This window comes from Talpa europaea (assembly GCF_964194135.1).
Source record: "Talpa europaea genome assembly, chromosome: 1".
In the NCBI taxonomy this organism is placed as follows: domain Eukaryota; kingdom Metazoa; phylum Chordata; class Mammalia; order Eulipotyphla; family Talpidae; genus Talpa; species Talpa europaea.
In genome coordinates, this window is record NC_140073.1 from 12,998,670 (window position 1) to 13,025,661 (window position 26,992).

Genomic DNA, 26,992 nt, shown 5'->3' on the forward strand with positions numbered 1-26,992 from the left:
AAATATATTTCCGGCTCTATATGGAGATAATTCCTATCATGAATTTGGTTTATATAATTGTATCCATTCTTAATGTTATTAGTAAAATATCACTGTTTTGCTTTTTATGAGTTGTATTTATATGAATATGTCAAAGAAAGTTCAAGGAATGCCGCAATACTAAAAATCTAAGTTTAATGTTCATCACTAAGGCAACAGTGAGGATGTACAAATGAATATTAGAATACTATGAACAATTAAAATGACAAAATCAAAATTAAATTATGTCAATGTGAGTTGGTAAAAAGATAGCATTGAGTTTTAAAAGATATAAAATATATATATAATATATATTAGTATTATTTTACATCTTTTATTTTATTTTACATCTTATAGATTATTTTACACCTTTTAAAACTTAGTGATGAACATTAAACATAGATTTTCAGTATGTGGCATTCCTTGAACTTTCTTTGACATATCTCCTGTGTAAATATGTAGTGTAATCTCTAAGCTATGTACCAAGAGTTGGAATTGTTGTAACTCATTTTTAGTCACATTGCACAGATTTATTGGCTACCAAAGACATAATCCTCTTCATAGATGTCTGAAGATCATCTCGGGGTTGAAATTCTGACTGCCACTGAGAATTCCACTCAGTGAAAATGGAAACTTGAAGTTTGTAAATTATATTGCAAACCTAGGACCAAGGAGTTTTTCTCAAGTCCACCAACTAGTTAGCCTCATGAAATAAATAAATGTGTATGTTGAATAAGGGAATATTAAATAGTAAAATGTATAATTTTAATTGGTTGTTATAAAGGTAATTACTCAGGGCCTCCCTGGTGGTGCAGGAGTTAAAGTCTCAGCGCTATCAAACTGTCACCAGCCACTGTGGCATGAATTCTATTCCCAGCCAGGGAGCTAACCCACATGGCGCAGCAGACCTCTCCTGTCTCAACTGCTGCTCCCCTCAGCAGTGTATTTCAGTCAAGCCGCCTGTTCTGCTCTCCACTCTGTCTCTAGTGAATCCTCTCACCCCCCACATCTCTGGCCTACACCCCAGTTCTTGTATGCATAAATAAATCTTTGTGGGAAAAAAGGCAATTACTCATTCTTTCTGTCATTCCTTTTGAAATTTGTAAAATAATACAGTGTCATCATAAATAATCCAGATAATAAAACAATACGCACTATGAAAAGTTTAAATCTCTCCTTTATCACTCATTCCCATTGCCATTCCTCAAGGGTTTATTGGTTTGGAATGGCTCTTTCCTGAATTTTTTCAATGCATAAGCAAACACATATGTCTAATTTACACCTATGTATTTTTCTTCATTTTGTTTTTTAATAGAAGTGGGGTCATATAGAATAATATACCAAGTACATCTTTATCTATGACTGGTGTTCCATAGGTAATTTGGACATAGTTTATTTGACTGTCTTCTTTTTGATGGTTTGTCTACAATTAAAGACAAGTTTAGATTTGTCTACAATTAAAGAAAAGCTCCTTTTGCAAACTTTAGTTTCTTAGTTCTGTTCCTGCATGTATATATCTTACTGGAAATTCCCATAACATATAATTTGATCCTTTATAATTCAAGCTGTACCAATAACAGATATTGCTAATAAAGACTGTCTGGGATATATCTTCTCACTTGTAGAAGGAACAGTTTATATAAGGCTGGCAATGACACTCCTTGCAGTTTCTATTAGTGCACCTTACCCTTGTATATTTTTACTGTGTGCCTACAGTTTCTAAGGCTCATGACTGTATAGTATTTAAAATATGAGTGAACTGTCTCTGGTGAATCCTCTCACCCTCTCGCGCCTCTGGCCTGTACCCCAGCTATTGTATAAATAATAAATAAATCTTAAAAAAAAAAAATGAGTGAAAACCTGGCCCCTTCTCTCAAGGAGTTTGTTATCTTAAAGAAGAAAAGGCTATGCAGGGCCTCCTGGTGGCGCAGGGGTTTGGGACGCAACCTATGAAGCTATCAGCAGCCACTGAATATGAGTTCGATCTCCTGCCAGCCAGGGAGCAACCCACATGGCACAGCAGACCTCTCCTGACTCGCCCACTGCTCCCCTCAGCAGTGTACTTCCCTCAATGTACCTGTTCTGTTCCTCATCCTGTCTCTAATGAATCCTCTCACTCTCCACACCTCTGGCCTATACCCCAGTTCTTGTATACATAAATAAATAAATCTTTAAAAAAAAAAAAAAAGGCTATGCAGTACCAGCTGAAAATTGATGGCTAATTATATAAAGAAATATAAACATGTGAAAATCAGAACAAACTTTATGACTTGGATAGCCAGGTAACCTAAGAGATAGCAAATGTTTTGTGGTATGAAAATAACTAATATTGTGTGGGCAAGGATTTCTCTCTAATTCAGAAAAGCTTCCTGGAGGAGGTGAGTTTTTTTTGTTTTTGTTTTTTTTTAAAGACTAGAAAGTCTAGATTTCTGTCTAGCTTCCAGGTGCGTCCTTTTAGCAGTGTCTCAATATAGGACTCATTAACAATGCTTTTCACTCTGTGCCTAGTATTAATATCTGAACAGTGGATTTGAATGAGAAACTATTTCAAATTAGCTATGTGACAAGTGTTCTCAGAGCCCACCACATTTATGTAGCTCTGGGGATTACCCAAGGTTTTTGAGCAGTTTGTGGTCTGAAACATCCATTCACCATGCTCCCTTCTACTTTTTTTAGCTACATATTTTCCACTAGTTGGTACCTGTATTTAGAAGGAGGATCTGGAATCTGTTTCTTCCATCTCAGGGTCTAAAGAAAATAGCCTGGCTAGGCTAGTAGAACAGAGATCTTTTTGAATGTCTTAAAAGATGTGGTTACTAAGATTTTTGTCAGAGCAGGATCAGAATGTGGTCTTTTAAATTTCCAACCATCTTATAAGCAGCTGCCACCACATGTATTAGCAATTGCTAACTTCTTGACCTTAGTCAAAAAGTCTTAGTGTTTTTACAAAAAACAAATTGAACTTTATCTTAATGTCACAAGTGCCAAAACACACAGTATTTTCCTGTGTCTACTGGAGGGAAGCCTATGAGAATGACCATCTCATAAATGAATTCCAAAATGAATGTAAACTGGGGGCCTCCCTGGTGGTGCAAGGGGTTAAGACAGCACTATGAAGCTATCCGCAGCCACTGCAGCACGAGTTTGATCCCTGGCCAGGGAGGTGACCTATGTGGCGCAGCAGACCTCTCCTGTCTCTCCCGCTGCTCCCCTCAGCAATGTATTTCGGTAGATCTGCCTGTTCTGCTCCCCACTCTGTCTCTGGTAAATCCTTTCACCCACTGCTTCTCTGGCCTGCACCCCAGCTCTTGTATGCATGAATAAATAAATCTTTTTTTAAAAAATGAATGTAAACTTAGTAGTCAGGACTGAGTAGTGTATTCTGTAGTCCACTTTCTAATCTGACTTCTCCTTTGCCCTCCAAGCCCAAGGAGGCTTCTTTTTTGGCCGTCAGCGCTTAGCCTTTCTGTCCCTGAGTAGATAGTAATGCAGCAATGATTGCAGTGAGGTGACACCAAGCTGTCCTTGGAACATCAAAGTCTTGTTTAAGCAGAATGAGCCTGACAGGGTTGGGGTTCCGTGCTGTCCCCTCTGGGAGCAGGCCTGGCCTCTTTCCTAAACGTTGGCCCCATCTGACTCAGCTGGGTAATACTGTACCCTGAAGTGTACAGGTGTGATTTGACAGGAGCTTTTCACCCTTTACAAACTGGGCCCCCTAATGAGAATGTAGGCTCATAGAGCAATAATTCACGTGTAGGTGGCCTGTAAGGAAAGTTTTAACAAAAGAGTTGGTTAAGAAGCTGATTTATTTTCTTGCTTTAACTCTCTTGTCATGTGCTGAGTGGGGGCGGAAGAGGAGGGGAGGGTGGGGAATGGTGCTGCTGAAAGCATTTATCTTCATTTCTGCCATCTCCCAGTGTTTATTACTCTGTGATCGACAGATGAGGAAAGCTGCCAGTCAAACCCACGTTCAGCACATTTCCATTTCCCTTCACTGCAGAATTTAAGCTTTTGAAATCTGCATCCTCTTTGCAGCAATAAAGGTCGTTTCCCTCCTGCTGCTGACAAGCCCAGGACCCTCTGGTCCAATTCCACTCACTCATGCTTCCACCAAACAATAAAAACTGCAGGAGTCTCAGCAATTTAAGACAAGTGATTGGTGAGAGCTGTTCGATGTTTGAGTCAGTCAGTCGCTCTCTTTTCTTTCTCTCTTTACCTCTTCCTCTCTTAGTCCTTTCCCCACCTTTTCCCCTCTCTCTACCCATCCTTATGCTGCTGAGGCACCCCATCAAGCAGCTCCATCTTGCAACAGTGAGAGGATACTTCTTTCCTGGCTTCACCTGGGGCCTGCCCAAGCCAGTGACCTCCCAACAACAGAGGTTGATGCGACCCAAATATTGGACATGCCGGGTTGTGGGGGATGTGGAAGTAGAGGTAGATTTTGTCTTCATGCTCTTATCTACCTGCATGTCTTCCATCAGCGGTAGAGGCTTTGAGGAAATCCCAGCCTGGTGGGAGTGAATGCAAGGGGTTTTTTTTTTTGTTTTGTTTGTTTTTATTTGGGGTTTATTTTTTCCCTCCATTTTTTCCCCTGAATTCTGTGGGTTTGGGGATGCTGTTCCTAATAATTTTTCAGTAGCATGTGTTCTTGTGAGCTTATTTGTTTTTGTCTTAAATAATGTTTGTGGGTGGAAAAAGGGTAATGATATTCATTTCTTTGAAAATGGATGTTCTGCTTTCAAATTACTTGTCCCAATTAAATCATTAGTCTAAGTGTAGATAATTGCTTCATTAGGACATATATATTGAAGAAGGACAGGTCTACAGAATTATGATGAAAGTGGGCCTCAGCCCCCTTCATCTACCCACAGAGGAACAGCTTAGTCTGACTAGAGTTAGAGGATACCAGTGCCCTTCCCAACAGTCAAGATTAATCCTGGGTGGGAGGAAGGAATGAGGACCCAGTAAAGAGCCACTGGCTCCCTTTGCTTCAGCATGGTGATATATTGATATTACTGAACTCCAGGTGACACTGGTATGTTCAATGCTGTGTGATTGAATCATTGGTGACCTCCGAATCAGAAAGCACAGTAGTCTTATGGCAGCTTTACCATCCTCAGGCTTTCTGAAGCTCACTAGATATAATGGTGTGAGCCCTATGCTCTCTTTGACCTTTTCAAATGACTTTCTAAGGGCAAAAGGCTGTGCCTGCCTAGAGGTTACATTCTCACATCAGGCCTAACTCTTTTTCCTGCAGATTAGAATATGACTCTGATTCATGTCTACGAATGACTTTGTGTGCATGCTATCTAGTTACATCTCTTCTTTCAAGACATGTTAAAAACTAATATCCATAGTGCAAGCTTCTACCTTATGAAACATCTAAAGTAGTCAGTTTCATAGAAAGAGAAAGTAGAATTGTAGTTACCAAGGGCTGGGGATTGAGGGGTAAAATGGGAGTTGTTATTTAATGGGTGTCAAGGTTCAGATTTGCAAGGTGAAAAAGTTCTGGAGATCTGTTTCATAAAAAAGTGATTTTTTTTTTTAAGATTTATTTATGCATACAAGAGCCAGAGTACAGGCCAGAGGTTGGGGGGGGTGGGTGGGGGTGAGAGAATTCACCAGAGACAGAATGAAGAACACAACAGTCAGACTGACTGAAATACACTGCTGAGGGGAGCAGCGGGCAAGACAGGAGAGGTCTGCTGTGCCATGTGGGTAGCTCCCTGGCCGCCTAGGGATCGAACTTGTGCCGCAGAAGCTGCGGATAGCTTCATAGTGCTGTGCTTAACCCCTTGCACCACCAGGGAGGCCCAAAAATGTGAATATATTTTAATGCTAACAAATTGAGTGCTTAAAAAATGGTCAAGATGGTAAATTTTATGTTTTGTGCTTTCTATCACAATTTTTAGAAGGCTGATACCAGATTCTTTGGACTTACTACCCTGATAGGAACAGTATAGTCACTGCTGGCCCTAATGAACATCAGGTTAATTCCTCTTCCTCTTCTTGGTCTCTTAAAAAGCTTACTCTGTGGTTGCCATCTAATCCTGTTTTGAATTGTTTTGAGAAAATTTTTAATGAAGTTGTGATATATAGAAATATTTATTTCATAACTGTTTCTTTTCCCTGGCTTGCACACAATTTTGTATTCCAGGCTTTTCTAATTTCCTTGTTGAGTTCTCAGACTCGTTTGTTTTGTCTGCCTTATCCAATGCTTTTGACCTCAACGATATCTTAAAGTTCATGATTTGTATGTAAACTAATGCTACACTTGCTCTTCAGAGCAGGAACTTTGGAGCCTCTAGCTTATTGGACAATAAAATTACCTTGGTTTAGGGGCCCAAATTCTGTTAGGGACACAGAGTCGTTCATGTCTATATCTACAAAATATTTACCCTTTAATTTATGTTAAATATATTTCAAACTTACATTGTATAATGATTGTTCTAGATATCAGTTTAAGTAACCAGTAGAGCAGTTATTAAATAATCTCAATCTAATAGACTGCACACTTTATTCAGAACATTTTCTATATCAGAATAAATAGACACCCTTTTGGTACCTGTTTGGGGTTTTGTTCTTTGTATTTTTACAGAAAATGATGTCCCCTTCATAGTGCTCTTGCCTTTTGTTTTAGTCTCAGGAAAAAGTGAAGACTTGATTTCAGCTATAGGTAATGCTCACAATTGATTTTTGAAAACTTTTTTCCTTCCAGAAGAAAGAGTTCTGTGTCCCAGACAGTTTTATGATTGCTGGGTTCCATGCAATTATTTTTCTATAAGTGGAAACTATTATTCTTATATAAGCCTATGGTTCAGTTATTAACATACAATGGAACATTATATAGTCATTAAAAGGAATTGAAATCTGATATATGCTACAACATGAATGAACTTTGAAAACATTGTATAGTAAATGAAAGAAACCAGGCACAAACAGCCTTCCACCTATTGTGTGAACTTCCAGGAGAAGCAAAACAAGAGACAATGAATAGATTAGCTGTTACCCAGGACTAGGGAGGGGGTAGAACAAAATGGAAGGGTATTGGGGGAGGAGTGATGAAATGCTCTACAATTAGAGAATAGTGATGGTTATTGTAAAGCTGAATTTAATAACAGTTGCACAATTATGTGAATGTACAAAAACCATTGAATTGTATATTTTAAGTAGGTGAGTCTTATGGTGTGTGAATTATGTCTCAATAAAGCTTTTACTTTTAAGCAAATAAACTATATATAGTGTGGTCATCTTCTTCTATGTCAAAACCCTAAATGGAAACTGAGAGAAACTTGGCATGCTTCTATCCTTGGAGAAAATCTTGTTATATGTCATCAGGGAATCTTACCAATCCGTAGGCTATAGAATAATTGACTGTGAACTTAGATGAGATTTTTTTAAAATGGTGATAAGTTGACAAAGTGAGTATGACAAAGTGCTTAGTTCACACCCCCTTCTTAGAACAAATTTAAAGACTGCATTTGAATGAAGCTTTCTGGAAAGTATTCTTCCTAGGATGCCATTCAGTATACAGTTAGAGAAGAAGGATACTTTTTATATCCAAATAATTCTGCATTATATTGCTCTCAGAATTAGTTTTCTCAAGGGGTGACACAAGGGGTTAAGCATCAGCTTTATGAAGCAATCTGCAGCTACTACAGCACGAGTTCAATCCCTGGCCAGGGAGTGACCCACATGGCACAGCAGACCTGTCTTGGCCCGCTGCTCTCCTCAGCAGTGTATTTCAATCTGCCTGTTCTCCCGACTATGTCTCTGGTGTATCCTCTCACCCCAACACACCTCTGGCCTATACCCCAGTTCTTGTCTGCATAAATAAATAAATCTTTTAAAAAATTCAGTTTTTGGGCCTCCCTGGTGGTGCAGCAGTTGAGTGCTGGGCTGCAAAGCTGCCCGCAGCCTCTGCAGTGCCGGTTCGATCCCCGGTTGCAGGCGAGGGTCCCTCATGGCATGCAGACCTCTCCTGCCGCAGCCTCTGCTCCCCTTAGTAGTGTACTTCATCAGTCTGCCTGTTCTGTTCCCTGCTCTGTCTCTGGTGAATTCTCTCACCCTTCTGCGCTTCTGACTGTATCCAGTGCTTGTATAAATAAATTAATTAAAAAAAAATTTTTGTTTTCTCAGTTCAGCTTATTAATTTACAAAGAGCTCAGACAATGGTAAGCAAAAAACTTAACCACACATAAAAATACATATAAGATGTGGGTAGCCAGTGCACACTAAAAAAGAGTGTATCAGTAAACAAAAAATGCATATCAGTACCAAAAAGTAGATGCTGTTTTTTCACAAATTTACCAAAATTTATGTTGAATAGTATTTTTTTTTAAGATTTATTTATGCATACAAGAGCTGGGGTACAGGCCAGAGGTGTGGGGGGTGTCGTGAGAGGATTCACCAGAGACAGTGGGGAACAGAACAGGCAAATTGACGGAAGTACACTGCTGAGGGGAGCAGTGGGCAAGCCAGGAGAGGTCTGCTCCACCTTGTGGGTTGCTCCCTGGCCGGGACAGTGGCTGCGGACAGCCTCATAGGTTGCGTCTTAACTCCTTGCGCCACAAGGGAGGCCCGAATAGTATTTCTTAAAAATAGTTGTATTGAGATATAACTCTCATACCTGTAGTTCACCTATTAAAGTATAAAATGACTTTTAATATATAGAGCTATATGACCATTGCCACTGTGTATTTCAAAACATTTTTATTACCTTCTAAAGATTCTCATACTTTTAGCAGTCACTTCCCCCATTCTCTTTCCATTCCCTGTCCCTCTCTAGCCCTAGGCAATTAGTCGTGTATGTTTTTGTTTGTTTTGCCAGTCTAGACATTTCATGTAAATGGCATCACATGTGGTCTTTTGTGACTACCTTAGAAAATTTTCCAAAAGTTGATAAGTTTTTGGTTGGACCTGCCCTGTAGTTTCTAGTCTCAGTTCTCCTGGCCAGCTGGTTCTTGGTTCTGGACTATGGGTATGTGCATCCCCAGTCCCATTCTCGTTGTATCTTCCCCATAGCTGCAGAGCAGAGATGGCCATTCTGAATTAAGCAGCCTTAAATGGAACAGATTTTATAGGACTGAAATATAATTTAATCGTTTCCTTCTTTGTAACTTGCCCTCTTTTACCCTCCCAAATTAGCTTTTCTGATAGATTTGCTAATGATTCCCATTGTTCTGTATTTTCACTGTACTGTTGAATCATACTCTTCATTTTCCTGCTCCTAGAACAGATCTTAGAGTCTAAAAAACTGTTTTAGATTAATTCTCTTTTCTAAGTAACAAAAGAGAGGAATCTGAGAGAAGCAGAGGCAGAAAGATGCATGTAGGCTATCACCTTGGAAGAACTACCATGTATCTGTCGTGACTAAGGTTTTATCCTTAGGCTCATTCTTGAGACTTCTGGCCTACAAGTTGACCTGATTCCAAGAATATTACTTGACAGCTTGGTTTTGTCGTTGTTTTCTAGTAATTGATCAGTCATTAAATTTAACTTTCTTTTCACCCCTGCCCCTTGTTTTGTCTCTCCTCAGAATAATCCTTCTTGACTCTTTCGCTCTGATCAGAGCAAAAAAAAAAAAAAAAAAGATTGATTCTTTGATTAGAAATCGAACTGCAGTCATTTTCTACTGTTTCCACATGAGTGAGGATCTTGGTGTGTCTTTTTCCCTTTCTCTCTTAAATTAATAGATTTTTTTTAAAAGATTTATTTATGCATACAAGAACTGGGGTACAGGCCAGAGGTTTGGGCAGTGAGAGGATCCACGAGAGAGAGTGGGGAGCAGAGCAGGCAGATCTGCTGAAATACACTGCTGAGGGGAGCAGCAAGCGAGACAGGAGAGGTCTGCTGTGCCATGTGGGTTGCTCCTCTGCCGGCCAGGAATCAAACTCGTGTTGCAGTGGCTTCCAATAGCTTGATAGCGCTGTCCTTAACTCCTGCACCACCAGGGAGGCCCCAGATGTTTTATTTTAGAACAGTATTAGGTTTACAGAAAAATTTTAAAAAGGTACAGAGAATTCTCATATACTTCTTCCTCTCCATACTTGCTCCAATCTATAGCTCCCTCTTCATCAGTGAGGGAGCTGCACTAACAATGACACATCATTATAACTCAAAGTCCATAGTTTACATTAGGATTCTCTCGGTGATGTAAATTCTGTGAGTTTTAACAAATACATGATGACATGTATTTACCATTTTAGTGTCATACAAAACAGTTTCACTTCCCCAAAAAGTCTTTCTGTATTCTATCTGAACATTCTTCCTCCCCTTCACCCCCTAGCTCCCCAGCCCGTAGCACCCACTAATCTTTTCATTGTGTCCATACTTTTGCCTTTTCTAGAATGACGTATACAGTTGGAATCTGTAGCTTTTTTTTTTTTTTTTTTGGAATATGTAGCTTTTTGCTTCTTTTGTTTAGTCGTATGCATTTCTGTTTTTTTCCATGTCTTGATTGTTCATTTCTTTTTAGAGTTGAATAATATTCCATTGTGTGGATGTACCATAGTTTATTTACCCTTTCTTCCACTAAGGGACATCTTGTTTGCTTCCAAATTTTGGCACTTATGAATAAATCTTCTATCAACATCTGTGTGTAGGTTTTTGTGTGGACATACACTTTCAGTTTACTTGGGTAAATACCAAGGAGCATGATTGCTGCATCATATGGTAAGAGTATGTTTAATTTTGCAAGAAACTGCCAAGTTGTCTTTCACAGTGGCTGTACCATTTTGCATTCCCAACAATGAATGAGAGTTCTGCCTGTTGTCTCACACCCTCTTCAACATTTGGTCTCATCAGTGTTTTGGATTTTAGCCATTCTGATAAGCGTGTACTGGTTTCTCATTATTGTTCTAATTTGCAGTTCCCTAATGAGGAAGGATGTTGAGTATCTTTTCATGTTTGTTTGCCATCTGTGTATCTTTAGTGAAATGTCTGTTCAGATCCTTTGCCCATTTTTTAATCAAATTGTTTTCTTACTGTTGATTTTAAGAGTTCTTTATATATTTTGGAAACCATTTATTTATCAGATAAGAATTTTGCAGAGATTTTCTCAGTTTTTTTTTTTAAAGATTTATTTATTCATGCATACAAGAACTGGGGTACAGGCCAGGGGTATGGGGGTGGGGGTGAGAGGATTCACCAGAAACAAGAGTGGGGAACAGAACAGGCAGATTGACTGAAGTACACTGTTGAGGGGAGCAGTGGACAAGACAAGAGAGGTCTGCTGTGCCATGGTGGGTAGCTCCCTGGCCGTGATCAAACTCGTGCTGCAGTGGCTGCGGATAGCTTCATAGTACTGAGACTTCACCTTAGCCACCAGGGAGATCCACTTTTTTTTTTTTTTAAATACTTTTTTTTTTAATAGAGGCATGTTTTATTTATTTATTTGTTTGTTTGTTTTGTTTATACATGCACTGGGTACAGTCAGAAGCGCGGGAGGGTGAGAAAATTCACCAGAGCCAGAGCGGGGAGCAGAGCAGGCAGAAGGACCGAAGTACACTGCTGAGGGGAGCAGCGGGCGGCAGGAGAGGTCTGCGCGCCATGTGGGACCCTCCTCCAGTGGTCGGGGAGCAGCCAGGGATCGAACCGTCGCTGCAGAGGCTGCGGGCAGCTTCGCAACCCAGCGCTCAACCACTGCGCCACCGGGGAGGCCCTTTTTTTTTTTTTTTTTTTTAAGATTGATTTATCTATGCATACAAGAACTGGGGTATAGGCCAGAGGTGTGGGGAGTGAGAGGACCCACCAGAGACAGAGTGGGGAGCAGAACAGGCAGACTGACTGAAACACTGCTGGGGGGAACAGCGGGCAAGTCAGGAGAGGTCTACTGCACCATGTGAGTAGCTCCCTGGCCTGCTGGGGCTCGAACTCGTGTTGCAGAGGCTTCTAGATAACTTCATAGTGCTGTGCTTAACCCCTTGTGCCACCAGGGAGGTCCAAGGTCCACTTTTCTAATACATTATTGGACTTGCTAATATTTTGCTAATGCTTCTATTTTTGTAAGAGAAATTCTGTAGGTTTTCTTTCTTCAAAGTGTCTTTGTTTTAGTATTGGGATAATGCTGAATTAGGAAGTAGTTCTGTTTCTCTTTTTTAGAAGAGGTTGTAGAGAATTGCTGTAATTTCTTCCTTAGCTGTTTCGTAGATTTGACCAGTGAACCTTCATAGGCCTGGTGCTTTCTGTCCTGGGAGGTTATTGTTCACTCTCTTTTTTTCTTACTTAGGCTGACTACAAGCTTATTGATTTTATAGATCTTTTTCAAAGGACCAGTTTTTTATTTCAATGATTTTCCCCCCTCTGTTGACTTTCTGCTTTCAATTTCATTGATTCTGCCCAATTGTTTTTTATTACTTCTTTTCTAACTTTGGACTTAATTTGTTCTTTTTCTTGTTTCCTAAAGTGGGAATTTAAACTACTGATTTTTAGATCATTCTTCTTTTCTAATATTTGCATTCAGGGTGGTATATTTCTTTCTAAGCACTGCTTATCTGCATCCCACAAAATTTAATAAATCATACTTTCATTTTTATCTAGTTCAAAATATTTTAGAATTTCTCTTCAGATACCTTCTTTTTTTTTTTTTTTTAAGATTTTATTTATTTATTTATACAAGCCATGGGTACAGTCAGAAGCGCGGGAGGGTGAGAGAATTCACCAGAGCCAGAGCGGGGAGCAGAGCAGGCAGAAGGACCAAAGGACACTGCTGAGGGGAGCAGCGGGCGGCAGGAGAGGTCTGCGCGCCATGTGGGACCCTCCTCCGGTGGCCGGGGAGCAGCTGGGGATCGAACCAGCGCTTCAGAGGCTGCGGGCAGCTTCGCAACCCAGCGCTCAACCGCTGCACCACCGGGGAGGCCCTCTTCAGATACTTTCTTTTATTTAGAAGTATGTTGCTTTATCTCCAGGTATTTTGGAATTATCAAGTTATCTGATTTCTAGTTTGTCTTGTGAGCTCAGTATATTTTATATGATTTCACTTCTTTTTAAAATTTGTTACAGTGTATTTTGTGGCCCAGAATGTAGTCTATCATGTCCTAGAATGTTTTTCAAGGAGAAAGTTATCAAAAAGTCTAGGACCTAGACATTTGACCTTTAATTCTAAAATTAAGTACTCTCTCGGTCCTATCATATTTTTTGGATCAGGCTCTTAGATTATAGAGCTGTACATATAGAGAAAAAAAAAGTATTACAGAGATTAAGTGATTTAAATGATTTTCATAATGGTCAATAGATACTATTTGCCAACATTTTACATTTTTTCTTTAGTAGGTTCTCCAAATAATCCTGTAAGTTCTAGATATTATTATAATACCCTTCTTAAAGATAGGAAACTACATTTCAGAGAGATTAATTTATATAAAATCATACTACCATATGTACCAGTAGGACATTCAAAATCAGGCCCATCTGATTCCATTCTTATGTTCTCAGGAACCATGCAGAAAACAGACAGTAAGCCATAACATCCCAGTTCAAGCTAAACAGGAAAACTAGAAGTTTGCTAAGAGAACATAATATTGGGCCTCCCCAGTGGCGCAACGGGTTGAGCATTGCACTGAGAAGCTGTCCACAGCCTCTGCAGTGCAGGTTCAATTCCCGGCCAGCCAGGGAGAAACATACATGGCGTGGCAGACCTCTCCTGCCTCGCCCACTGCTCCCCTGAGCAGTGTCTTCCGTCCATCTGCCTGTTCTGCTTTCCGCTCTCTGGTGAATTCTCTCGCTCTCTGGCGCTTCTGACCTATACCCCAATTCTTGTATAAATAAATAAATCTTTAAAAAAAAAACAAAACAAAACATGATGCTGTGCCATTGATTAGATTCTTTGCAGAATCAGTGTCAGTGATGTTTTGGTGCCTTTAGCAGCAGGTATTACATTAGTTGTGCTTTCTAAGAGCTCCCATCTTGGAGTTAAAATACAGGCTATGTTTATCTAACTGGGAGCTGCCCACCCAGGGTTTCTGATCTCTGGGGAACATTGGGCAATGTCTGGAGACATTTTTGGTTGTCACAGCTGGGTCAGGAGGTATTGTGCATCTAGTGAGTAGAGGCCAGAGATGCTACTAAACAGCCTATAATGCACAAGGCCCACCCTACCCCCTAAACAAAGAATTATCTGAACCAAAATATTAATAGTGAAGGCTGAGTCTAGTGTGTTTCAGTCTCTTATTACTGAGAAAACCTTGATGCATTAGAAATCTCTCAGGATTTGGTTTTTGAGGCTAAGTGCCTCCCATGAAAATACTCTGTAGCTCAGTCCATTAACACATTCTGGCACATTTCTATACCTACAACTTAAGCCTACTAAATGGATGGTTTTTTTTTTTAAATTGGAGTGGTACCTTTTCTTCCGGATGTTTCCGAGAAACAGGCAGAGCTAGCCTGCAGTTCTTGCAGAGGAGAACCTGGTGACAGTGCTGTAGTCTGTTGCTGGCATCTTTAGCTCCCTAATCTATATTTACATAGTACTGAAAACTGACTTTCCCTGGAACCAGGCTCCATTCCTCCTCAGCACTCTGGCACCACTGGCAGAGAACACCTCCCCAGTCTCTTCCACACAGTGAGACCATACATGCAATATTTTATTGCACAGCTGTTCCCAGAAGACATTTCTAGAGGCATGGGCTGTGCAGATGCTTCTGGAGCTGTGGGTTGGAGTCTTAATCATTTGTGCTCCCAGTTGCAGATCCACAGCACTCTTAAAGTATCTGGTATTTTCCTTAACTGTTTTTCTGTTTGTGGTATTCATCTTCTTTCCCAGATTTTAAGCTCCTAGAATATGGGGTTGTTTCTTCTATTTTTCACCCTCTCAGCAACTAGCATTTTGTTTATCATGTACTGAAAAAAATCAATTTGCCTTCTTCCATTTTGGGTAATAATGCTTTTCTGTTAAGTTAGAGCAAATGATAAAGACCTAAAGTAATTTAAGAGAAACTAGTAGTCAAAGGTGATGTCAACCATCTAGATAAGCAAGCCAGGGGAATAATTCATAAGCTCAGTGGAAGTGAGCCTGGATCTGAGTGAAATGGAATAATTATTTCCAGGGAAGTGGCAGGCCTGGAATTAAAAAATGATTTTCATTATTATTGAAGCCTAGAAACATCAAGAAAGTTTCCATTAAGAAAATTTTATACTAGTTACCCTTCTCATAACTGCAAGGTTCAGCCAAATTTCCCAAATCAGATGTAATTATTATAAATTTTTCTTCAAAAATTAAAGCATAATTTTGCCTCATGTCACAGGACCCTCATTACCCACAAATGCTATCTTTCCCAGACCTTCAGGGAGATCTGGGTGGAGGATGGAAATGTGACTTCGAATCTGCAAAGATTTTTTTGGTGGTAATGATATTTCTCAACCTTTGTTTCATTATTACCTTCCTAAAGTAATAGGTTATTTTTTTTCTAATTGCCCCCTCCCATGAAATTTTAATATCACAGATGATGCTGTATATCTTTTTATATGCTCTGATAATTTGGAGGGAGCTGTCAATGGTACTATCTAAGATCTCCCCATGCACCCCCACCAACCAGTTTTTGCCCCATGTTGAGAATATATTATTGAGAAGTATCATGGCCTTGGAAATGAACTGTTATTTCTACTTCCCTTTACAAAATGAACTGGGGGGCCTCCCTGGTGGTATAGGGGTTATATCTCAGAACTATCACCATTACAGCCTGAGTTCAATCCCCAGCTAGGGAGCTGACCCACATGCACAGCAGACCTATCCTATCTTGCCCGCTGCTCCCCTTAGCAGTGTATTTCAGTAGATCTACCTGTTCTGCTCCCCACTGTCTCTAGTAATCCCCTCACCCCTCCCCCTGCACTTCTGGCCTACACCCCAGTTCTTCTGTGAAAAAATAAATTAAAAAGTAATTGAAAAAATAAATTTGGGATAAAGACACTATCAATAAACTCATATTTAAAAGATCTATCTGATGCAGTGGCCTGGAGAAGAATGGAAAGTGTTATTGTCTTTTTTCCTAGCTTTTCTGGAGGACATTTTCTTCTGAACTGTCTTTTGACCAACTGAGGAGAGAATAGGGAAACACCAAGAGTAGCAGAGCAATAAATGGGGCTCTCTAAGGGTGGTCAGAGGGTGGGAGAAATGACCAGACCTTCTTGTAGTGATATGCAGAGGAAGAAGATGGTGATACTGAGAATTAGGTATAAAATTGTGCATTGTTCCTCAGCTAGTAAGCACTAACAAGTTCAGTTTCTCAAAGTAGGAGTTGATTTGCAGCAGAGAATACCATTTAGGTTGTCTAGCATACAAGAATGTTCTATTCTCCCAAGAGGGTTTGGCTCTGTCTGATCGGAAGGGTGGTTGTGTATGAAATGCACCTCGGAAGGAGGAGGAGGAAATGACATGTTCATGTAAATGAAATACAACTGCAAATTAAAGTGTCACCCTGTTAAAAAAAATCCATTTTTTATTTAATTGGTTACCAAGGGGAAAATGTCATACAGAAGTGTATATCTTAGGGAAAGTTAAACTGTGAGATGTTACAAGTGAATCTGGATTAAAGGAAGTTCCCAGGGGGTGGGCTCATGCAGGGGGGTGAGGGGGGTTTTTGAGGGGGGGACATTATAAAATATCATCTTAATAAAAGTTTTCTGATGTTGAAAAGCTAGGTACATAAATTTCTGCTGTGTTACGTGCCAGGGGTCCAGAAAAATTAACAGATATTACCTCATTTTTTTCTTTATTATCTCTATCCAGTCAGCTGTATGCTAGCTGCCTTTTCCCTGGAGGACAGCTCCTTTTGAGATGTTTTATTAAGAGGAAGATCATATAGAAAAGAAGAGACACATGGGCCTCCCCTGTTGGCAGAGGTGGTTGAGCGCCGCGCTGTGAAGCTGTCAGTAGCCTCTGCAGCGCCGGTTCAATCCTGGCCGGCCAGCGAGGGTCCCACATAGCGCAGTAGACCTCTCCTGTCTCGCCCCCTGCTCCCCTCAGCAGTGTATTTCAGTCAGTCTGCCTGTTCTGCTCCCCCCTCTGTCTCTGGTGAATTCTCTCACCCTCCTGCGCTTCAGACTGTACCCAGTGCTTGTATAAATAAATAAATCTTTAAAAAAAAAAAGAAGAGACACTTTCTCCCAATGAGTGTTACTTACTATAAAGACATCTAGAGACTGAAATGCTATTTTGTGTTAATGGTTTCCTCCCATCTTTTACTTGTCTAGCCCCAATTTTAATGAAAAGTCATCTATTTCTATAGATTGCGAGCCCACCAGACAGCACCAGACAGCAAATATGTTTTACCTGCCACATTGTTGGTACCACGTAAATGTTAAGTAATTATGGGAGGGGTTGACGAGATGATATTTACCCATAGAATTCTTCTTGAGAAACATATCCGGTTTCTCTTTGAGATAGGGACTTGACAGATGGTACCCATCAGCTTTCTTTTACCTAGTTGTGTTTCTTCCTCTTCTCACTTTCCTCCTAATTCATCTATTAATTTATGTTAGCAATGGAAGCATATAAATAAATCCCATAATGTGCTCTCTTGTCTTCTCCATCAGGGGCAGTGATTGGTGATGGACAGTCTGCTGTGGCCAGTAATATTGCTAATACTACCTACCGGCTCCAGTGGTGGGACTTCACGAAGTTTGACCTCCCAGAAATCAGTAATGGTAAGCTAAATTGGAACTAGGGGTACTTGTGGAAAGGGTAAACAACTCAGTAACTTGTGTAGCAGTGGGTTTTTTTTTCCATCATCTTGTTGAGCAGCTTATTGCCATTTGCCATTTTTGCAATTCTCTGTCAAGCAATTCAGCAAGCAAACATGCATTGTGCACCCATCCTGAGCAGCAAGCACTGCTAGGTACAGTGGTAAGGCAATGCTAAATTGGACACAAAAGGACGCCATCTCTGCCCCTCAGTTTACTGACTGGTAGTTCATTGTTCTAACCTAAAAGTTGAGGTGGAACAGAGAAAAGAGAAGGGACTTTAGGAACTGTGAGCTTTACTTTTAACCCTTGAGAAAAGACTATCATGATGTTAAACTCTTGTAGAGCCTTGTCTTCATGAAGTGATGTCATGGCTGATATGTGTGCTTCATAATCATGTCTAGCAGTCCATTTTCCCAGCTTCTGGGGAAGGCTTCCATTGTCCCAGTTATTCTTTGTAATCACAGCATGTTAGATACTCGTTTTACTTTCTATCCAATGATGAACACATTCCTGAGAAGTAGCAGTTCAGCCTCTTTACTTCTAGTGATGTCACACTGTCTGATAAGATGGCCTAATCCATCTCCCCTAAATTCCTGTTAAAGCATTCTTTCTTGGGGGCCTCCCTGGTGGTGCAGGGGGTTAAGTTTCAGCACAATGAAGCTGTCTAGCAGCCATTGCAGCACAAGTTCAATCCCCAGCCAGGGAACTAACCCACATGGCGCTGCAGTCCTCTCCTATCTCACCTGCTGCTCCCCTCAGCAATCTGCCTGTTCTGCTCCCCACTTTGTCTCTGATGAATCATCTCACCCCTTCCCCCTGCACCTCTGGCCTATACCCCAGCTTGTGTATGCATAAATAAAATAAATCTTAAAAAAATTATTTCTTGTACCATTTTTCTTGATACTACTTCTTCCACACGTCCCATTTCTTATGGTGCCTCTTTTAAGTCACAGCTCTCTAGCTTCCTTAGCTTCCTTTTACTGATCTGGTGTCCAGATCCTTGACAGTTCTGCTCATCTTCCCTTTTAACTTTGGGGATGCCAGAACAGAGTAGAAAAGTCCAGATGAGAGCTGTCTAATTCATGGTGCAGTAGGGCTTTGGGCAGTGTAAATTTAGCATAAGATTTCAGCAACTTTTTCTGAAGCTATTATTAAGTTTTCAGTCACTTAAAATTCCTTGATAATTGTTAATAAACTAGAACTGTCTCTACCATTCTGTACTTACTTCCTTAGCTTGAATCTTAAAATCCAAAGCAGGTTTGTTTATATTTGTTTCAGTGAAATTTTAGCAAGTGTCAATTTCAGGTCCTATTATTGCCTCTCGATATCTTTTTGAACTTACTTTTTTTTTTTTAAGATTTATTTATTTATGCATACAAGAACTGGGGTATAGGCCAAGAGGTGTGGGGAGTGAGAGGACCCACCAGAGACAGAGTGAGGAACAGAACAGGCAGATTGACCAAAATACACTGCTGAGGGGAGCAGTGGGAGGGTCAGGAGAGGTCTGCTGTGCCATGTGGGCAGCCCCATGGCTGGGGATCAAACTTGTGCTGCTGCGGCTGCAGATAACCCCACAGGCTGTAGCCCAACCCCTGCGCCATCAGGGAGGCCCTCTTTTTGAACTTTGATTCATTCCTTTTTTCTGTCTCACATTGTCTATTGATTTGATAAACATGCTTTCCCTGTCTTCCTTCGGATTTCTGGGAAAAGTAGAGAATCAGTCAAGACATAGCACTAAACCCTGTAGTATATTATTGTGGACTTCCTTTGTGTTGATTGTGATTCATGAATTAGCACTCTAGGCTTGGTTGTTCTCGCCTGAAACCCATGTTTTCCTCTCTTATCTTAGGGTATTGTAAGAGTTTGTCAGAGGCCTTTAAATAACAAAATAATCAAGATATATTCTCTGTCTCTGGTATTTCCTGATATGACAGTCTTGGTATCCTTCTCAGTGAAAATGAAGTTAATTTTTCATGTCTTGTTCTTAGTGAAACCTTAGTAGCAATCATTTATTTCTTTCTAAATATTTATAAGCCACAAGTTCAATAATCTGTTCTTTAACTCTGTTAGGAATCAACTACAGTCCACCTTTTCCTTTATTAAAAACTGAGTTTGCTTGTTCGACTCTAAATATCTGGCCCAGATCTTATTTACCATCATTTATTTTCATTTATTTTGTTTCTTTATTGTTCACTTTGTTATAATTTGAAATTTTTAATATGAAATACATTTGCCACTCAAAATTTTTTTAACTATAAAAAGATAAATATATATATAAAGATGATAAATATATATAAATATATATATAAAGATAAATATATATATAAAGTCTCCCAAACCTGCTGCCAGCCACCTCCTCCCCATAGGCAACAACTAATAGTGTCTTGTTTATCTTTTCAAGGATATTATATGTGTAGATAAGCAAATGCAAATTTGTTTTCCCACCTTCTATTGAACCTAAATGGTAGCATATTATACAACTCTAACCCACATAGTGCATAACCCACATAGTGCAGCAGACCTCACCTGTCTCGCTTGCTGCTCCCCTCAGCAGTGTGTTTCAGTAGATCTGCCTGTTCTGCTCCCCACTCTTTCTGGTGAATCCTCTCACCCCCCCGCACCTCTGGCTTACATCCCAGTTCTTGTATACATAAATAAATAAATCTTTTTTAAAAAAAAGTTCTTGGATATTTGCAAAGCTGAGAGATAAAAAAATAGTATGTGGTTATTTCAAATTTGTATTTCTCATATTGAAAACCAGGTTGTATGCCTCTCTCTATATACACTGAGCCATGTGTGTTGCCTTTTCTTGACCTAAATGTGTTTTATCTATTTTTCTTTTGTGATGCTGGTTTTTTCTTACCAGTTCTATAGGAGTTCTGTATAAATCAAAAAATTAACTTATAATAGGATTTTCCTAGTTGTCATTTGTCTCTTGCCTTTGCTGAAGGTTATTTTTGTCATAGAACTTATTTTTAGTTGTCAAAATTATCCAACTTTCCTCTTAGGTTTCATGGGTTTTGCATTTAGTATTTTTACATTTTAGCTTTTACCTTTAAATCTTTGACCCACTAGGAAATTTGACATAGTGTCAAATAAGCAGAATATCATCCAGCTTTCCCCCACAAATGGCTGCTTATTTGTCCCAAACAATTTACAGAATAGTGCATCTGTCCCATTGATTTGGGATGTCACTTTCGTCTTTCCTATGTGTATTTATATGCATTTGTAAACTGTTCTGTCTCAATGATCTGTCTGATTATTCATGTGAGAGAACCACATGGGTTTAATTTTTTATGTTTTAAAATCTGGTAGGACTATTCTCCTCTTAAAAATTTTAAATCTAGAATTTCCTGCTTGCTCATTCATTTTCTTTTTCTCTATGGACAAAATTTACTTGCTTTTCCCTTCACTCCCCTGAAAAGTTCCTGTTAAGTGCGATTATGATTGCACTAAATTCATAAACTGAGGGAGATTTAATATCACTGAAATACCTTCTTATGTAACAACTTAGTATAATCTTAAGGCTTTTGTTTTCTTAGAAATGTTTTACGGTTTTCTTCAATATAGATCCTGCTTACATATATAAAGATTTATTACCCAGAATTTGCCTTATGTGAATGGGCAGACTGGGTTTCTTGAGTAAGAGCCTTAACTGTTAACCACAAGAAGAATTTCTTCCTCGGAGAAAGTCTCAATTCCACCTTTCAACTGATTGAACCGGGCCCACCCAGGGATCCTCTGCATCTCTTAAGTTTATTATAAGCTTGTTCTCTAAATCTTACTATCTTACTGAATTTGTTTACTAATTATAGTTGTTATTCAGTTGAATCTTCTGGGTTTTCTGGATACATAATCTGTGAATTATGGTAATGTTAACTCCCCCAGTCCAAATTTTACACCTGTGATTTCCTTGTCTAAATACTGTGGCTGCTGCCCTCCTAAACAATGTTTTAAAAAATAGTGGGTGACCTTTTATTGTTCCTGACTTTAGTGGGAAAATTTATGGCTTTTGCCTACCAAACATATTACTGACTTTTAGGTGGAACTAGAACTATTTTATCATTGTAAGGAAGTTGTCTATTTTTTGTTGAAATTTTTTAAAAGATTTATTTATTTATGCATACAAGAACTGGGGTGCATGCCAGAGGTACGGGGAGGGGGGGGAGAAGATTCACTAGAGACAGAGTGGGGAACAGAACAAGGCAGATCAATAGAAATACACTGCTGAGGGGAGCAGCAGGCGAGTCAGGAGAGGTCTGCTGTGCCATGTGGGTTGCTCTCTCACCAGGGATGGAACTTGAGCTGCAGTGGCTGCGGCTAGCTTCATAGGTTGCATCTTAACCCCTGGGCCACTGGGGAGGCCCCTATTTTTTGTTGAATTGTTATCAAAAATAGATACTAAATTTTATCATGCCTTTGCAGTATCTATGAAGATAATCATGTTTTATTCTCATCTTTGATCTGAAAATATGACTGTTAATAGATTCTATGATATTGACCCCATCCTTACATTCCTTGACTAAACCCCACCTGCTTTACATGTTCTTTAATAGTAAATTCCTTTCATGTGATTTGTTAGTAATTTCCTTAGAGTTTTTTTCACTGATATTTATAAGTAAAACAGTTCTGTGCTTCCCTACTTTGTAAAATGTATAGATTTTATGCCTGTGCTATTTGGAAGTTTTCCTTTTTCTATGTATAAAACAGTTTAAACAGTATTAGAATTGCTTACATTTTTTTCTATTTTAAAGGTTTGGGCCCATTGTTGTGCAGCCATCCCAGGCCAGGCACTTTCACTATTGATTCAGAAAAATGGGGAAAAATTCTTGGAACTTTAGATATATCGGACATACCTTTAATGCTGACATGCTTTTAAGTGGGGAACCAGATCCACAGGCAGGCCAGCAGGCAGAGGCAAGCAGGTAGCAACCAAACCTCCTAGAACCCATGACCTTGGGCATCTCAGCCCAGGTGTCCTTATTTATAGGTGCATGTGTCCCATGCTCATGCTTCTAAGCTCTTTCTTACAGTAACACGGTATCACCTATGGGTAGGGGAGCCTGGGAGGATAGCAAAGCTACAGAAGCTGGTGGAAGGGAGGCAAAAAAGAACCTGAGTTACTACTCCATGTTTCTTATACCCATGCTTTTTTTTTGTCCCCTCTTGTTACAACATAGAGAGGTAGTTCTGCTGCTTTTTTTCTGTCAATTGTCCTATGATGATTAAGTACATGAACTCTTGAGCTACACTATACAGGTTCAGATCCTAGCTCAGCCACCTTCCAGCCATGGTTACTTAATCACTCTACTCCTTAGTTTCTGTGTCTCTAAAATAAGGATTATAAGACTGCAAACCTCATAGGGTTGTTATGAGAATTAAATTAGATAATACATGTCAAACACTTTACAGTCTCCTGGTACTTACTATAGTAAATGATCAGTATTAGCTCTTTTTATCATGCCTTTTCTTGGAAATTGCACCATTTTTCTTTGAGAGTATTGGCCATAATTCTGAAGTCACACCTTGCCCCCATTTTCAGAGTTACATATTTTCCGTCTTTGGAGAGTGGTACTCATTCAAATAAGCTATCTGCTCTCTTAACCTACTGCCTTTTAAGCCCTGTAAGCCTTCTTAAGCATGGTGTTCTACCCAGTTGGAGATCATATTTTCTTGATAGAAAAGCAAATATTCTGAATACCAGCATTGGATGTGCTGCTAACATAGCTGAGAAGACCATGGTTAACTTTTTTTTTTTTAAAAAACAAGTCTCAAGTTGTACCAACTGCAACTCCCTATCAGTCTTCTGTGTTCCTGCTTCCATCTTTTGATCATGGCTCTTGTAAAACCTGAGCTGATCAGAGAGTGTTGTGTGCAACCAGAATGACTCATTTAATTTGGCTCATTTTCTCCCCCATTTATGTGGTGTTAGAATACTGCTTTTTAAAAGTGCCCTACATTGGCTTTGGGGAAAATCCAACTTTCTAGGAGGTTAGGGCACATATGTATGATGATAGTCAGTGTTCCTTTCCATGGTGTAATTCTCTAGAAAGACTCTCACTCTAACCTGAGGTTCCTGTCATTAGTTCTTAACCCTTTCCTGGTTGGGCTGAATAAAGACTACTTACAGATTTATTCTTAACTATAATCTCTCAATAGATTGATTCAGTGGTTAACAGAGTAAGCTGGAAATCTTTTTTGTTGAAAGATTTGTTGCTGAATGTCACTGTTGTGCAACTGTCCCAGGCCAGGTAGAAAATTTTGGAGCCCTCAGTATCATTTTACAGGCCTTTAATGCTGAATCAGGGAACAGACCAGCAGGCGGGAAGATAGCAGCTGAGCCCCCTAGCCTCAGAGTGATGCTGTAGCGGTTAGCCCTCGCTGCTGGGCACAGGTGTCCATATTTGCATATGCACACGCCCCGGTGTCTGTAACCATGGGCCATGCCTCTCGGGCATGGGCATCTGCAACCTAGGAGGCATGCAAGACCATAGGTGCCAGAAGGAGAGATTAGCTGCGGAAGGTGGAAAAAAGGCCTAATTTAACTCCATTTTCCCTATAGTCACCTACTTCCCAGAGGAGAACCTTTGGCTTGCCTAAAGCTGGAATTTTTTGGTCCTGGGTTTTACTCACTGTGTTCAGCAGCCACTAACAGCACTGTGTTTCTGGTCTTTAACCCTTTTCTACAGTTAGCCTTAAGATTCTTGCCACCTATTTCAGTCAGGATGCAGAATTAGTGAATTAACTATTTGTAAGGACTTTAAAAGCTTGAGAATAAGTCTTCATACACAGATAATTTTGAAACCTGTTTCAAGAAGAAATAGTGCATTATATTTACTGAAGTTTTTAAGAGTAAACTGTTCGGTGAATAGCTCTGGTCACTAGGGTGTCCTGCCAGAACACACCTTAAGAAACCCAAAGAATTAGTGCCAGCATGCACAGGGCAAGTTCACTGTCAATTCAGGCAGTCCTGGAGCCCTCAAAGATTATTGGTTTCATCTGTACCTGGTACACAGGCACACCAGGCTGGCATGCAAGGAGGTAGACACAGGCCAGGCAGTGGGGCTGGGAGGAAGACAGGCAACTGAGTCCTGCACAAATCTTGGCGCTTTTTATCTGGTGTTCTCAGTCTTGTGTTGTCTCGGGGTTCTCGCCTCAGAGTGGGCCTCCTGCTGTCCTGCGCTGCTGCCATCATCCCTCACCTCTAGGCATAGGTATGAGCATTTGCACAGGTGCACACCAGTGCTCTTTGGGCCCAAGTGTCCATAATTACAGGTGGCGTGCCCCATGCTCATGTTCTCAAGCTCCTTTTGCATATACTTCAAGTAATGGCTGTAGATGCTAGCAACGGGAAGATGGAAAAATGCCTGACCATGCCATCTACCCTACAGTGGTGTGGGGCAACTGAATCACAAGGGACATGGTGAATGGTGCTTTTGGGGAATGCTTAGAGTGTCATCTGGAACTCTGTGCAGAAGGTCTTATTCTAATATCTGAGGTGCTCAGAGACAGCCAAAAGGAAACTTTCCTGCTGATTTAAACCCCTTAGGATTTTCCAAATCAGTATCTAATGCATTTGCAAAACACTCCCATAAATTGCTCTGGCCAGCCAGCAACAGGCTACCAATCAATCTTTGTACTAGGTGTTTGTTTATAATTTATGGAGTAGATAGGAAGGCAGAGCCATCTGCTCCTCCAGGCATCAGTATTTCTAATCCCTCCCATTCCCTGCTAGGGCATTTTTTACTTGGAAATCATTTATAATTAGGAGATTACATTGCAGTCTGGAACATGGCTTCCTGCTGCCTTTTGCATCGTTTTTTCTCTCTCTGGAGCTGCCCCATGAAGCCCTTAAGCAGTTTTGATTTAAAAGGTCCTTTCTTAGCTGTTATTCCTATCTTAGCTGCCCAGTTAACTGCCCCATCATCTTTCCCATGTGTGTTTTGCCTTTAAGTGCAGAGCAGGTTGCTAGAGCTACAGCTCAGAGATCATGGACTATTTGGAAAGGCAGCAGTTTTCAAGTATAGTCCCAGACCAGTAGCATCAGACAAGCCTGGAACTGGTTAGAAATGCAAATTATCAGCCCTCACCCTAACATTGTGTTTTAATAAGCCTTCCAGGTGATTCAGATGTGTGCTAATATTTGAGAACCTCTGTGACGGTAAGCAAGGCAGCGACAGAATAAACTACTAGTGGTGTGTGGATTGCCAGAACCATAGCTACTTTCACTTTACTTTTTTTCTCTATCTTTTTTATATTATTGTTGAATAATTTAAGCTGTCCGCAGCCTCTTCAGGCTGTGGCCAGCCAGGGAACTACCGGTCAAGGAGCTACCACATGGCGTGGCAAACCTCTCCTGTCTCGCCCGCTGCTCCCCTCAGCAGTGTCTTCAGTCCCTCTGCCTGTTCTGTTCCCTGCTCTGTCTCTGGTGAATTTTCTCACCCTCCCACATCTCTGACCTATACCCCAGTTCTTGTATAAATAAATAAATCTTTTTAAAAAATGGTTTGCCCTTGTCATTAGTGCATTACTCCCCTATGGCCCAAAAAAACAAGTAACAGAGATCCAAGAAATCTTTCTCTGTACAAATCGGCTTTGAGAAGCTGCTACACAAGTGAATTGAAGCAATGACCACTCACATTGTAAGTGAGCGTTTCCATTTCCATGTGGGAAATTAATAGACAACAAGCAGCAAATCTGAGTTGCTAATTGGAGCTTTGAAATAAAAATGAAACTGTAAACACACCACCCAGGGCTCACTGAAAGGAAGCTACCAGATCACTCTGCGCCTACCACATCACCTTCCTCAGGCTAGAAGTGAAGCCCTAGATCTCTAGCTTCAAAAGATCTAAAGCCGAATATGCTGCTGCAGCAGCTCTGTTTTAGTTTGTAGCATGCTCTTTTCATTTGCCATTTCATTTGCCTGTCATAAACTCACCGCAATAACTGGGGCAGATGGGAATTGGGTGGAGTGGTGGGAGGAGACACCATTTGAAAGATGGCCACTGACTTGGGATCATCATAATATAATGCACACACAAACACAGTGACTTGGATTTGAGGCTGACAAAATAGTTTTGTCTATATGCCCAGTTTTTAAGGAGCTTACAGCTAAGCTTTCCAGAAGTAGGAAAACCTTGCTTTTACTCTCCTTCCCGCCCCAAGCTTTCCTTACTCCCCTTAGAAATTAATCTGGGCAGTAAGCAGTTATCGTGTTATGGTGTTGGTTGTTGGTTTTGAGGGTCATTATAGGGGTCTGTATGTCTGAATGACATGAAACACATGATCTATCTAG

The 26,992-nt window shown here is 40.2% G+C and overlaps 1 protein-coding gene across 5 annotated transcripts in view; it reads left to right on the plus strand.

Moving 5' to 3' along the window:
* The window catches only part of AMBRA1 (autophagy and beclin 1 regulator 1), a gene marked incomplete at its 3' end in the record, with an annotated part of 131,325 nt that overhangs the window by 75,850 nt on the left and 28,483 nt on the right, over positions 1 to 26,992 (plus strand). For all 5 annotated transcript variants that reach the window (XM_084240841.1, XM_084240842.1, XM_084240843.1 and 2 more), the window contains one exon: positions 17,548 to 17,658. In XM_084240841.1, coding sequence (XP_084096967.1) covers positions 17,548 to 17,658 — 111 coding nt within the window. The remainder of the gene's footprint in view (positions 1 to 17,547; positions 17,659 to 26,992) is intronic.